This window comes from Phaethon lepturus, unplaced genomic scaffold, assembly GCF_000687285.1.
Source record: "Phaethon lepturus isolate BGI_N335 unplaced genomic scaffold, ASM68728v1 Scaffold25719, whole genome shotgun sequence".
Classification (NCBI taxonomy): domain Eukaryota; kingdom Metazoa; phylum Chordata; class Aves; order Phaethontiformes; family Phaethontidae; genus Phaethon; species Phaethon lepturus.
Window position 1 is genome coordinate 1 of NW_010563161.1, and position 14,006 is coordinate 14,006.

A 14,006-nucleotide genomic window follows, 5' to 3' on the forward strand; every position below is an offset into this window, starting at 1 on the left:
TTTTTAAATATTCTTTACCCCTCTCGGGTGCAGGCTGAGCCCAGCCTGCCGCCCGAGCGCTGCTCCCTGGCTCTGCATCCCGTGTATCAAAGACCTGCAGTAGTCCCTTAGTGGTCCGCGGCGTTGCTTCGGCCAGGATTTCTCCTTTGTGTATTTAACGTGCTGATGTGTATCGTGTGCCTGTCCGTTTGTTTGGTTTTTTTTTTAATTCTATTTTGTTTTTGACAGGAAAGAGCAAGAGCTTGATTCGAAAGATGCTATCATACTGCATCAGTTTTCAAGGCCTAGCAATGGTGTTCCAAGTTTATCTCCCTTCTGTCTGAAAATGGAAACTTACCTGAGGATGGCCGATTTACCATACCAGGTACATTATGCAGTTTTCCTTTACCTTGCAGCTGACTAAAATTGCATGCAGTGTCAAATAGGCATCCTGTCTCTCTTCCCCCTCAATCTGTCTCACCTAGGGAGATGTAAACAAACACCTACAAGTAGGTGGGTACACCAGCACTTTTATGACTCCAGTTAAATTTGGTTTATAGCCTTTAAAGATATGACTTGAATAACATGGGTCTGGAACAGCTCTAGATTTAATTGGCAAAGCTGAATTTATGTGAGAAGCTATCTTGGCTGGAAATGCTTTAGTGGGAGAGTAGTCTGGAGTTTATATAATGCTAAATAACATGCCAGAACTAAAGCGTAACATCTTTGAATTTCACCACGCCGAAGAGATCAAGATTAGGCAGATGCAGCTTATTTTCACGGAGGGTTTCTCTCTGGAGCTCTCCCGGGAAGATGTGCTTGCCTTTTGCTTCACCTTCTATCGCTGGTGCTTCTCCGGTGAAGGAAGACAGGATTGCTTTTAGACGTCATGAATACTGCTCCTTAATTGTGTCTGTGTGCATCCCATGCCATCTTCCTGCAAGGGACAAAGCCTGAGCTACTCCAGTGAATGAAAGCCAGGAGAGAGAAATTTGAATCTAGCAATTTTGCCTGTTAGCGTGAAGGTTTAGTTGTGACGCCATGAGTCTGGCGTGCATCTTGTTGTGTCAGCAAGCTGTACAGCATGCAAGCTCTTTGAAACACGGGATGGGGTTTCTTTTCTGTTTTTGTAAAGCGTTGAGTGCATTTAAGATGATACAACTGTGGTGATAAAGATAACAAGGATCTTAGGTAGAAGAAATGTGTTTCTTCTTCTCGCCCCCCTCCCCCCAGTGATGTAAATTTGGCATCTTTCTTTGTCTCAAAGAGACTGAGCTGTGGGTAAGTTGCATGCTCACCCCACATGGGTTGAAGTCACTTTTTACTGCTGCATGCCAAGGTGTTAGGAAGAACGTTCAGTTTATGTCCTGTGTTTTACAGAGAGAAAACAACCATATTACAATATTGGTTTTTTTACACGTTTGTGGCTGATATTTATTCGTTAGGATGCGATTAAACTCTACGTTGGAAGTGAAAGAAAACCAAATTACTACATTTTACTTAAGTCTTTAAAACCTTGAGTTTAATGTTCATTATCTTGAGATTTAATGGTACTTCAATCATATACTGCAGAGCATTAAAGAGGGAGATTTCCATCCTGTGGGATGTATTTTCCTCACTTAGGTTTACAGAACCTGCAAGATACTGAAGTTTGAACGTGTCATTGGAGCAGGAGCACTTAGTGCACATTGCTTCTCCACTTAGAGTAGTTTGGGTCAAAATTGCATGTTTGAAGGGAAAAATATTTTGATGAGATCTGTGTTTTTTCTAATGGGAGTTGATGTATTTCAGAGGTTTGTGATGATCAAAGTTGCTCTGTTGGAGAGTAGTTAAAGCAAGCTGCAGTATAAAAGATGGTTGTTGCTGGATACGGTCACTTCTAAAAGATAACACTGCGCATTTATGTGATTCAGGTTGGAGTTGTTTAGATAGCTCATGCTGAGTAGAAGTGAGTCAACCAGCTTTTCAGAGAGGGGGATTTACAGAGGGTTATGCTCCCCTCTCTATTTTCTGTACTGAAGGTCAGCATTGCTTTTTGGTGTTGCATCTCTCTCTCTATCCCCATTCGCTAGGTGTGAGCACACTATGCTGGCATAGGTCAGCCGGACCACCGGAAGCAACAGTCCTACCTTCAGCGGCTCCCTCTTGTCCCTTCCTGCACAAGCTTTTCTGTGCCAGATCAGGCTGGGCCAGAGCTGGCCTAGCTGGAGCCATGAAGGTTTAGTTTATTTGGTTTTAACCCAGCTCGGTTCCCCACATGTTCCACGCTGCAGGAGTGGGTCCCATGTGTGCTGGGAATGCCAGGTTTCTGCTTTTAGCCATGCTGGCGTATACAGGCTTACGGTGTTTGTGGGGTTACCAACCCTATGTAGGGTTTTAGAGGTAAGTTTGGTGGAGCTAAGCTTGTGAGCTGAGGATGCAGCTTTTTTTCCGGAAGAGGCAGATTCTCTTTTTGTCTTTGTGTTAGGAGTACAGTGCTGTGTTTGGCGGGCGGAGGAAGGTACGAATGCCACCGTGGGGTTAAGTGGTAGGAGAGCAGGAGGTGGCAGGAGGAGACCCAGCAGGCAGCGCCGTTCTCAGCTGTAGTTACAAAGTTTGCTATACTCAGACTACCTGGAGACGTCTATTTTTTTCCCTCGTGGCTATGTTACTTGTAGGACGCCATAGGTGACAGAGACATCTGATGGTCCCCCCTCCCCAGCGGGGGGTATACACCCCCCCAGTGTGTATAGGGTGTACGACCAGATGCAGGAGGAAACACCTCACTTCCCTGCGCGCCCGCAGGGGCCACGATGGAGAAGTGGTGGCACTCTGGATGGCAGCTGGTGCCTGGGCTTGCCACTGGAGACTTGCAGTGGTCATCACCTTCCCTGGGAGCGGCTGCTGTGGAGGGATGGTTGTGAAACAGGGTGAAGAAAAGTCAGCGGGGTGGTCAGACTGCTTTTACTCTTTCGATTCCTTGTGTTTATACTTTATTACAATGCATCAGACTATGGAGTAACGTGCTGTGTGTTACACAACATGCTTTAATGGCCTGTGAGAAGTGGAATTGGGTGACACATTCCTGCGTTACTCTCAACTGAGTTTCTCCCAACAGATGTGCTCTTGTCATGTGCTTACGTTTTCCTGAAGCTGCCTTTCTAGGTGCGAGTTCTCCCGTCAAAAATAATTTGGGCAGCCCCATCCCAGCTGAAATGTCATAGTACGTAGCTGTTTTTTCAAAATGTTTGATGCTGTTCTTGATAAAACTTGTTTTGAAAGAGCCCATTCTATGTGCTTGTGGAGATCTTTTGGCTATTTCTTGATTCCCTCATGAATATGAAGAGCTGAGTGTTTATGTAATCTGGTAAGTCATTAGCACAGCAGAAACATTCTGTTTTCATGCCAGGTCTGTGAAGATGGTGGCCTCCTTGGGAGGATACATAGGTAAAAGTAAAAGCATAAGCAGCAGTAATTGAAAATGTGGAACCTAATTTCTTCTGGATAGTACTATAAAATTACCCCAGAAGTGCCCTATGCCATTCTGTTTATAAATTCCTCTATAAATGAGATTCTGGGGACCTCTTGTTATTGTTGCTCTGCAGGCTGCAGTTTGGTTAAATGTGCTATGAGGTATGAGGGGATGTTTTGTGTGGTTGTTTTTGGTTTTTTTTAAGTGATAATACCATAGCATTTCCCTGCTTTGCAGCTGGAACAATTTTTAAGTGGAAAATTCATAAATATTTGATGGCAATTAGTAACAGCCATAAGGATTCTTAGATTTCAAGCCTAAAAATACTTGTTTGAGAACAGTGGATGCAAGAACAGTATAACAGATTTGTCAAGAGACTAAGGTTTTCTCAGGTCATTGAAAGACGTTTCTTATTTTGTTTGATAAACTGTATGTAATGAAACATGAAAATCCTGAGAAGGCTTTTTTAAGTTTAGGTAAACCAACTTTCGTGTAGGAAATTTATCTCTCATTTGTGTTTTTCAGGGTGCAGTACTAACAAATTTTTATGCAGTGTCTTTATGTATGATATATATGCGTGCTTGAAGAAATGTGCAGTTGAATAATAACTTGCTTTTTTTCTGGCTTGCGAGTGATGTGGATTACAGTAATTGCAATATGTAATAATTCAATCCAGTAGCTTCTGCAAAGCATCAGTGTTTATGCACAAGAAGAGAAATCTCACACTGAAAGGGCCTAACAAAGATGAAGCCAGCAATTCTCAGTGCCATATAGACACACTGTGTAGTTCCAGAAAAAGCTTATGATTCTGTAGAAAATTCATAACGAAAACTCATTGGAAACCTATCAGTCTGAGTGCTGAAAGAGCCTTTTTGATGAAGGAAAGGTCTGGAAGGTGGAAGGATGGGGCAGTGCTTTTTCAGTTTCAGGTGTTCAGCAGTTTTCAGAGTTTCTCCCATGGACCAGAGTAATAACCGCCATGTCACTCACACGTGCAAGAGGGGTGGATTCAGTTGCTTTATTCACCCATGCAAGGATGCAGTAGATGAGACATGTAATCCCATGTCCCTACCATGCTATTTTTGGGGGCAGAAATCCCAGAAAAGGCTACAGCCAGAAGGCATTGTTTTCCCAGCAGTGTTACCCGTTTTGTGTGTTTTCATCCACAAGGGAAGAGCCTCCGGGAATGGCCGCGCGTTCGTGGTGCTTTGCGCGTCCGCGTTTTGAGCGGTAGCCAGGATACTGTGCTTTCAGACTGAGCTGGAGGCGCGTTCTGGTGTACACGCTCCTTGCTGCAAGAGGACCTTAATCCATCTGTAGTGGATTCAAGAGGGGTAAATACCTGAGACCAAACAGGTCAGTCCAGAACTGCTAACCCTAAACCTCTAGCAGCTAGATCCTGAAATGCTCAGAGTGACTGCTGGAGACCGAGTGCACAGCCGTTATTGTGAGCCTTTATGGTTTGGCTTTCTGAGCTAGGATTTTTCATTCATTAAATAACGGAGCATGAGGATGGGAGTCACAAGAAAGGAAGAAAGTTCTGCCTTGTGTCTCAGCCTTCAGAAGTAAGAGAGAATTGAAGTCAAATGTCTGATCATGTTTTGAAAGCCAACAATTGCTCTCGTGTTTGTCAGATGAGACATAAATGCTCTAATCTCTGTGTTTCACCTCCAACTGTAAAATGGGGAAAACACGTTGCTGCTTCTGCATGAGTGCTGTGCTGAGCAGATATACCGGTATTCAGTGATGCACTAGTGCTGTACTGGTGCCGGGCTTTTGGAGACCCAAGTGTAACAAGTGTGTCTGTAAATGTATGAGATCGTTAAGTTAGGAAGTTGCAGAAGCATATGTAAAGGCAGATTTCCTTCCCGCCCAGTGAAGGAATGATATGCCTTTCATTATACGCTTGTGACTGTGTGTGTTTTATCCTTGGAGGTAATGCAGCTGTCTGAGATAGGTAGTGAATTAATCTTTATAAAGTACTTTTACGTGAAAAATGCTGCTCTGTGCAAGAGCCAAATTCAAGTGTCAGTCCTGTCACTCAAAACTTGTTTAGAATAATGGACCCAGCCTTATGAGAGATCTGAGAATCTCTAACCCTTAAATAACGTGGGTATTTAAATAATATTACATCACGTGGCATCCTGCATAAAAGTGTATAACACCTTGTTAATAATTGGAAATACACCTTGGAAATAATTCTATCTGAATTGTCAGAATAGGGTAAAGCTGTTGCTCTGATAAAACAGCTACCACTAGTCTAGAGTATTAAGTTTTTTTTTAAAGTTTGTTGGATAATGATGCCTTTAAAAACAGAAAAATATTTTAAAAGATTTATTCTCGTTGAGACAGAACCTGAAGGGCCTTTTTTGACTGTACATTTGTTTGTTTACTTGCTTTTTTTTTTTTCCTTAGAACTATTTTGATGGAAAACTTTCCCCTCAAGGGAAAATGCCCTGGATTGAATACAATCACAAGAAAGTATCTGGCACTGAGTTCATTATTGACTTTTTGGAAGAGAAACTTGGAGTGAATTTAAACAAACACCTTGGTCCACATGAAAGAGCTGTTTCCAGAGCAGTGACAAAAATGGTGGAGGAGCACTTCTACTGGTAAGCTTTCATGGTGAAGCTGGCTGTGTTCTTAATGCTGTTGGATCTGCCTATGTGCTCGTGCCTGGACCTGAATGCTTATTTTCTCTTGCAGAAAGCTTGGGTACCCAATTACTAATTTCGCAGCTCTCTTTACCATATAAACCTGTTGTTTCTTTCTGCGTACGCTAGTAGGAGCCGGGGGTAACTCCCCTGAGAGTTGTAGTGTCTTGCCGGCAAGGTAAGGCGTCAGGCCCTTTGCCTGCGGCTTTGCAGAAGGCAGCAGCAGTGGCCTGTTCCTCCGCCCTGCTTCGTATGACCTCTGTATAGAAACAGCCTTGTTAATAAAGACAAAAAAAATCAACATGCCTGAATACGTTTGTGGTTTGGGGGGACAGACAGCCAGGGGACACAATTCGCAATTCAGCGTTTGGAGTGAATCCAGAATATTGTGTTCTTACAGTTACTGATTTTAATTATCTGTGCCTGTGATTACAATATGAATTACTGCCTTTCCTGCAACCCAGGATACTCCTGTTAATATGTATTGCTGGCGACACTGCCAGTTGATAGGATGCAGTATTAGTCACAGTATCCTGAGAAGCTGTAGTAAGTATATGAATGGAAAACACAAATACAACATTGCTGGTAGTTTATGCATTTTACTGACACCTTTGAAAATAACACCTGTGATTTTCCTCCCCACTTTACATTTCAGTCCTTTTTCCAAGTGCCCTTTTCAGTCTGGATTCATAGAAGTAGCAGGTGGACATGGCATCTTGGAATGCTGCATTGACTGCGTAAGCAGGCACAAGGCTTTTTCCCAATAGTTTGCTTTCTAGCATGCATTTAAGTCCTTGCTGTAGTAAGTGTTGCATTCACGTTGCCTTTTTTTCTCCAAAAAAGGTGTGATGAAAATTGAATGCATTTACCTACTTTTTCTTTTCACCTTGTGATTGAAGATGAATAGCAACATGCATACATGTAGTTCTTCAAATAATTTTTAGTGTTTCCTGGGAACAAATTTAGCATTCGGTAGGCAGATTTAAATGATGTGGTTTAGAAATGTAATCCCAGCCTTCCATGAAGTGTGACCTTCGCCAGTTATACCTATCTGCAGCCTCAAAAATCTGACTCAGGTGGCCTGCAAATGTGATTTTTGTTTTGTTCCGTTTTGTTCCCCCCCCCCCGCAATTACAGTAGCTGCCAAAGGGGAGATCAGGCCTTTTAATCTCCTAATGCTCCATCTCCTTGCTTTAGTGTTGGTTGTTTTGTGGTCCATAGACTTAACTGCTTCAAGTATATCATTACTGATGTCAAATGGCTGTAGTGTCTCAATTACAAATCGTGCTTTCCGCTGTGAAGCTGTTGTCTGTTCATCCAGGCTCCCTCTGGGCTGGCTTGGCACTGCTGGTCATGACAGAGGGGAGCATAGGGACAGGTATTGCAAATTCAGGTGCTAACCCAGGGAGGTGGCATTGAAATGGGTGGACGAAGCTAGACCCAAGTAAGAATAGAGGAGTGTGTGCCTGGCTGTATATCCCTGTTGCCTGCCCTGTTTAGTCATGCTAAAACATGGGCAGGCATGCTAGTATTTTTGCTGCAGTGTAGTAGAACATCCAACTGTAGGTCTTATTGTATGTCCCTGCTGTGTGGTTGTACCAGAGGCTTGCTATGTTGGTGAGGTTACACCATGCCAGTTCTCTGTACTAGGCAAAGCCTGAGCTATGAGGCATCACAGTTGTGCTGCTGTAATTCCTGGATAATAACTTCGACCATCCTGCAGTTACGCTAAACTAAAATCGGGCTTTAGCTGTGTAGGACCGCCTTTCTCCCTGACGGCACTGCATCTGTGGTTGTGGGATCTCTTGACATAGGTCCTTGAACCTGTCCACTTCCCACCAGAAAGTTAGGATTTGTTCATGGTGTCTTCAAGTTCCATGGTAAGGAATTTCTAACAGTGATCGCCTTTCTGCAGAATAAGGTTATAAAATCAAGCCTCCAAAGCAGTGATATAAAAGGTGATTCATACCGTTTCATTGCCAGCAGCTTGCAAAGTAGTTTCATCATAAATAAGTAACACTGTAGTACATCTATCGAACAAAGCAGCAAAGTACATCCTGTGGTGTGCTGTCTCTGGATGGAGCTAATCCTGGTGGGTGCTCAGCATCTCCTCCTGAGCCATTTTGCTTTTGCTGAGGTAATTGCTCATCTTCACCAATTAGTGTCTCTTAGAGGTGGAAATTGTTGCTCTGGCTGGAGTTGAGAGCAGTGCAGGACTGTGGTGAACCTCAGCCCTAGACACTCTGCCTCCACCCCAGGCTGCGATTCCTAGCAGGGATCAGGCAGAAAGACAGCAAGCGAGTGAGTGTTCCTATTTTGTTGCCAGGATTAGAGTGTATCTCCGAGAGGCACAAAACTGATTTGGGTCTGGCACTGGAGCTCCTGTCCCTGGGGAATGCCATAACTATTAGGCTTTTGCCATGTTTAAGTTGGCAAAAGAAAAAAAGCCTGCTAACCTGAATGGGTGTTGGGCCAAGTCAGCAGAGAAGAGATGGGAGAGGACATATTTTGTGGCTCTTGCCCCAGGTCCTGGATCCAGTGCAGACCTCTGTCATCTGCTGAACGTTTGCCTTGGGTCACCGCCACTGCCTGCAGCTACCCGTGGGCCCTCAGAGACCCGCGGGACACCCACAGCCATCTTCAGAATGCATTGAATTTTTGGTGTATCTGCAGCACGTTCATGGGATCAGACCTCTGTGTAAGATGGGCTGGAGGGTGTCAGATTCTCATGTTCTTCTGGTGCTGGCATCCTGAGCTCGGTGGCACTGCTGGCATTCAAGCCAGGCAGCTCCTGGTGCCTAGAAGGCTAGCAGTTGCTGCGAGGTGCTTTTTGGCACTTTAATCTCAGGAGAGGGATCTCAGTGAGATTGAGTTGGTGACACTAATGTGCTTAGTGAGAACCTAAAGCCTTGAATATGCAGCTTAACCAAACTAACCTATTAGTTTAGCTGTATTGTCAAGCACAACTTTAGTGATTTGTAAGGGGCTGTGTATATATACACACACATACATATATTTCACACATTTCTTGCTTTGTCTTTCAAGGAGACCATGTAAACATCGTGTATGTGATGAGTGCTTGAAGTACAGGAAAAACATAGTATGAGAATACAGATGAGTCTGACTTTGTTTGGTATTCGGATGTGCCATGTATTAAACATAAAATATTTTTATAATATATGTTTAAATACATAAAACCAATTATAAGAGCGATGTCTCTCCTGCTATTAACAATGATGAGGCTTGAATGCCACTGGCAGCTTCAAAGCCAGTTGCTCTGGGAAAGTTGCACAGCAGGTGGGATTTCTACAGCTGATTGTGGAATTAATTCATTATAATCCTTTTGTATATCAAGAAATTCCACTCTGCACAGGTTCAGATAGGAAAAATAACCCCCAGTTCACATCCTTGTGAACACTTCCCCCTTGCCTTCATGTTCAGACAGTTTGGGGATAATCAGGCAAGCCGCTGTTGATGAGTCACTTCTCCGTCTCCGCTCCTGATTTATGTATTGAGGCCAAAGCTGCTGTTACATTTAGACTTCAGACTTGCTTCATCCCCACAGCATTGCTCTTTAATGCGTGATTGTTTTATTTATACTCTTACGATTTGTACAGATGTGCTGGCACAAATGGGAATGTTAATGTTTCCCAAAATGCTCAGTTCAGGCCAATATTTAAAATAATTGTGTTGCCCTATAAATACTAACTGCAATTTAAAATGTGTAGTTATGCTGAAGTAGCTTATGTAGACTACTTGATTTCTGGCATTTCCTTACCTTTTGTAATGTTGATATTACTCCCAGCAGTGTAGTCTGAGCAGAGGGATGATGGATGGGATTAAATGCAGAGGAGCATGTTTTGGTAGGAAGCACAGATTAATGAACCTTTGAATAGGATTCTTTTAACAAAGTGCTTTTAAAGCCAGTTTTAAAAGTGCTTTTAACTGTCTCTGAATCTGAGCCTACTTTTTTCTTTGTTTTTGCGTGTTCAGAACCATAAAATCTTAGAAGTAAACTCTGTGGTTGTCTATTTAGCTGCCTTCATTGCCCATGTAAATTTGAGGTTTGGGATATGTGACAACTTTACTCATTCAAAGTGACAAGCAGATGTCTTCAGATTACCCTAAGTCAGATTACCTAAATCCTAAATTTTGCTCTTCCTGTGTTGCTGTCCTGATCGTTAAACACTTCATCTGATCTCTGCCTCTTCCAGACCCAAAGACCTTCTCCACCACAGCAAGCAAGTGAGCGCTAGGGAAATGTATTTTTGCTTTAAAGTATAGTCTAATTAGCTTTGTGGGAAACATTGTTCATCCTGTCTCATGAAATTAAAGCCATCCTGGACATGGTTGATGATTCTTGGTGCAGTGCCAGCTCGCTGGTGTGGTTACAGTGACCAATAGTGATGGCAAGTCCATAGGGCTGAGTTAGTCTTGCGCAACTGGCGTGACTTTTAAAAAAATTCTGCCACAGAGTCTCCTCTCTTCTTTTTCTGTTCTGTTTTGTCTTCTTTTTCTTCTTGTCCCTCTCTGTGGCGAGACCTGTTGTCCTAAAGCAACTAAGTTGTGGTGCAGAGTTGCTGGCTGAAGCTGATCAGGTCCATGCTGGGGAAGGAGGGTCTTTGCAGCAGTGCTCTCAGAGAGCAGGTTTTTCGTAGCTTATTCAAGTAAATAATACAAATAATAACTTACAGCTATAGATAGTACTTGTAATTATTTCCCAGTGTTCGCATCAAGACCAGAACTTTTCTTCTTATTCAGAGCTGTATCTGCCCAAGGAACCTCGTCCTTTCCCAGTCTTCTTTCCATCCTTCTTAAATCCTTTGTTCCTGGAGCAAGGCAGTTCTGCACCGCATCTTCTAGCCAAAATGAAGACTTCTGGAGTTTCAGTAGCTGTTTACTCCTGTGCTCGCTGGCTTCATGTTGCCCCTTCTGTAGTGGTGCCTCTCACTAAATTTGGCTTTGTTTCGAACTATGCTGTGCTGAAAGCAGCACAATGACTTGAGTTGATCCATCCATTTTGAAAAACAAAGCTAGTGCAGAACACCGCAGTTCGAAGAGTGGTGCTAAAGCATGTGAAATGTCAGCGGGACGCTTTTGTCTCATTAATACAGTGCAAGAGGTTGTGGAGAAATCTGTTGAGGATAAAAGCCATCAGAAACATAGCAGGTGTGTTTTTGTTCCTCAATGTTCATGCATTTGCAGCAAAACCTGCATATGCCTCACTGTTACTGACTTCAATGAAGTCAATGAAGTCAATTTGAGCAGAAAGCATTGTCTTACAGTGTACAATTTGTAACAGGGTTAAAAAGTCTTTCACCCACTCTGTTGGGAGCATTCTAAATTTGAGCTGTGAGTGGATTTTTTTTTTCTTCAGGTGTTACGCAAAATATTTGTCTTTCACTTTGTGTTTCATGGTGTAAACATAGTTGTTCTCTGACGGTAGTGCTGAATTCAACTTCTGCTCCTGACATACAGGAGTCTGATAAAATGTATGTTAAAAAAAAAATTCACAGTAGTTCTCCAGGAGATACTGCTTTGTTTGTTTTTTTTTTCTTTCTTGACTTAGGCGACCCATATCAGTGCTAAGGAAATTATGTGCAACTAGAAATATGTACAATGATGATACTGAAGTCATATTCCAAACAAAAAAAAAATTGAGTTCTGATCATATTGGAAATGGGAACATTTGATTAGTTAATTAGTTAATATTTAATATCATTTCGTACATGAACTTGCAACTTTGGGTATTTCAACTTTTCAGTCTAGCATCAGTAGTTTATCATGTCTCCATGAGCCTGTTTTCATATGATCTCAAATACGTAAATGCACTTTTAGATTTTTCAGTTTGGGAATTACTACAAACATAATGGAATATGGGTATCAATTCCCAGTGTTTCTGAGACCCTGTTGGCTTCATATGTTTGTCGTGTCTACTTTGAGGTGTCTTTAGCCCTTTTTCCAACATCCTGTAAACTTGGTGACAAAAGTCATATGGTCTTTTTGGTTTCGTCGTAATGTCAGAAGATGCTAGATATTAAAAAAGTTAATGTTTCTTTTTTTCATAAGTTTCTTGAGTAGTGACAGCAACAAATTGATTTTTTGTTTGCCTACAATATTAGTAAAGAACAAAAATTAATGTAGGAAACAAAAATTTCACCTGGTAGGACAAATTTTTATAAAAAGACCTTTCACAATAATATGTTTGCCATTCAATAAAGCTGAAATACAACAGAGTCCTTTAGAAATGCGTGTCTCATAAAATCAACATTTTGAAGAGAGGAGAAAGTACAGGAAAAAAACTAACCCAATAACCACCACCCCTTAATTTTTTAAATTTTATTTTTAACAGATTGTGTCATTGTTAGTTTCTGAGGAGAGCAGAGATCTTCTGAAAAATGACTGCTACAATATTTACGTTGGGGCAAAGTTACTGCTTTGCTAAGTTTCAGCAGTATAGAAAGCAAGGAGAACAGGTTGGTGGGAGTGGTTTCTTTGTGGTCTGTTTGTTGTTTTCCCCAGTTCTGTGCAGTCAGTCATCTTTAGTTAATAAATCCTTTTGGTACTTTTGGCACAGCATTTTGTTAGTGAGTTCTGCAGAATTCTGCAGCTTTTAATTTTTACTTCAGTGTGAATCTCATTTTATCATGAAGTGAGTCATGATTTACTGAGAGAATAACCACTGGGCAGTCTGCGTAAGCACTGCAAAGTCATTTTTCTCTGCTGTCACCCTGAGTTGCATCTGGGTCTACTATTTACTGGAAACTACCTCTCCATCAGGGCAGGGAGCACTCAGCGTCAAAGCTCGCTGCCTAACCTTCGTGTGATCCTTTGCAGGGTGGTGATGGGATGTCTGGTTATTGCACTGCTATAACTTATTTTCACATCCTTCTAGGACGTTAGCTTATTGCCAGTGGGTGGAAAATCTTCATGAGACACAAAAGATGGTTTCACTCTTCGGCCCCTTCAGCGACTTGCTGAAGTGGATCCTCTGCCATCTGACCAAAGGGATCGTGAAGCGGGAAATGTACGGCCATGGCATTGGCCGCTTCTCGGAGGAGGAGATGTACACGCTGATGGAGAAGGACATGCGGACTCTAGCAGGCCTCCTGGGTAATGTACAGCGAGTTACGCGTGTTCTGTTTTTTCACAGCCCGCTGTCCACAGGATGAAATCGACTGCACACGCTTCCTGGCAGCTTGGTTGCGTACACAAATAGTCTCATTTTGCCAGTAGGTAGGGTCTGCACTGCTGTTGTCATTCAGTGCTGCCCTCGCTCTGGCAGGAACAGTGTTTCTTCCCCTGCTGTTTGCTACCAAATTGTGTCTCTAGAGGGGTAAGTGGCTTTCTTCTCTGGGCATTGGGTGTGTGTATCTAGAGGAGCAGAACATGGCTTGTAGTTTTGGAAGAGCATTTTGCTATGTGAATTTAGGAAAATGTAGTGTTTAGTTCTGCAAACATTCTACTTCTGTTTTGGAGGGTCTCATTTTTTCTTCATGGGACTCATAGCTGTTTGATAGATCGTTATGAGGCTGCCATTTGAAAACCCTTTGCAAATGTTATTTTGGTGAGCTGGACTTTGTTGTATTTGGTTGGTGTTAGCAGCTTTATTCAAACCTGCTAGTAGGAGATGGGTCTGTGTTGTAAAAACAGATGGTATTAGGATTCTTGGTTGTTGTAGGATTAGTCTTAAAGTTGACCTCACTTAGCTAGAACCACAGGAGCCCCATTTCTGTTATGTAGCTCAGGCTGAAATCTGCACCAGAGCTGTCTACAGCTGTGTTTCTCGCCTTGCAGTCTGCTGAGAGCTAACCACATTGTGCTTCTATGTAAAATTTGCATTTTGAGGAATTGGTTTGGGGCAGATTGTCGCTTCCCTTGAGCTTGTGTCTCTCTTGTGCAAGGAACGAAGAGAGATGGTA

The 14,006-nt window shown here is 42.5% G+C and overlaps 1 protein-coding gene across 1 annotated transcript; it reads left to right on the forward strand.

Moving 5' to 3' along the window:
* Window positions 1-228: 228 nt before the first annotated feature.
* Window positions 229-13,197, forward strand: FAXC (failed axon connections homolog (Drosophila); the record flags this gene model as incomplete). Its single annotated transcript, XM_010294507.1, has 3 exons — window positions 229-364; window positions 5,846-6,042; window positions 12,980-13,197. Coding segments are annotated over 3 exons (551 nt in total), but the record flags the coding sequence as incomplete, so codon positions are not given.
* Window positions 13,198-14,006: the final 809 nt, after the last annotated feature.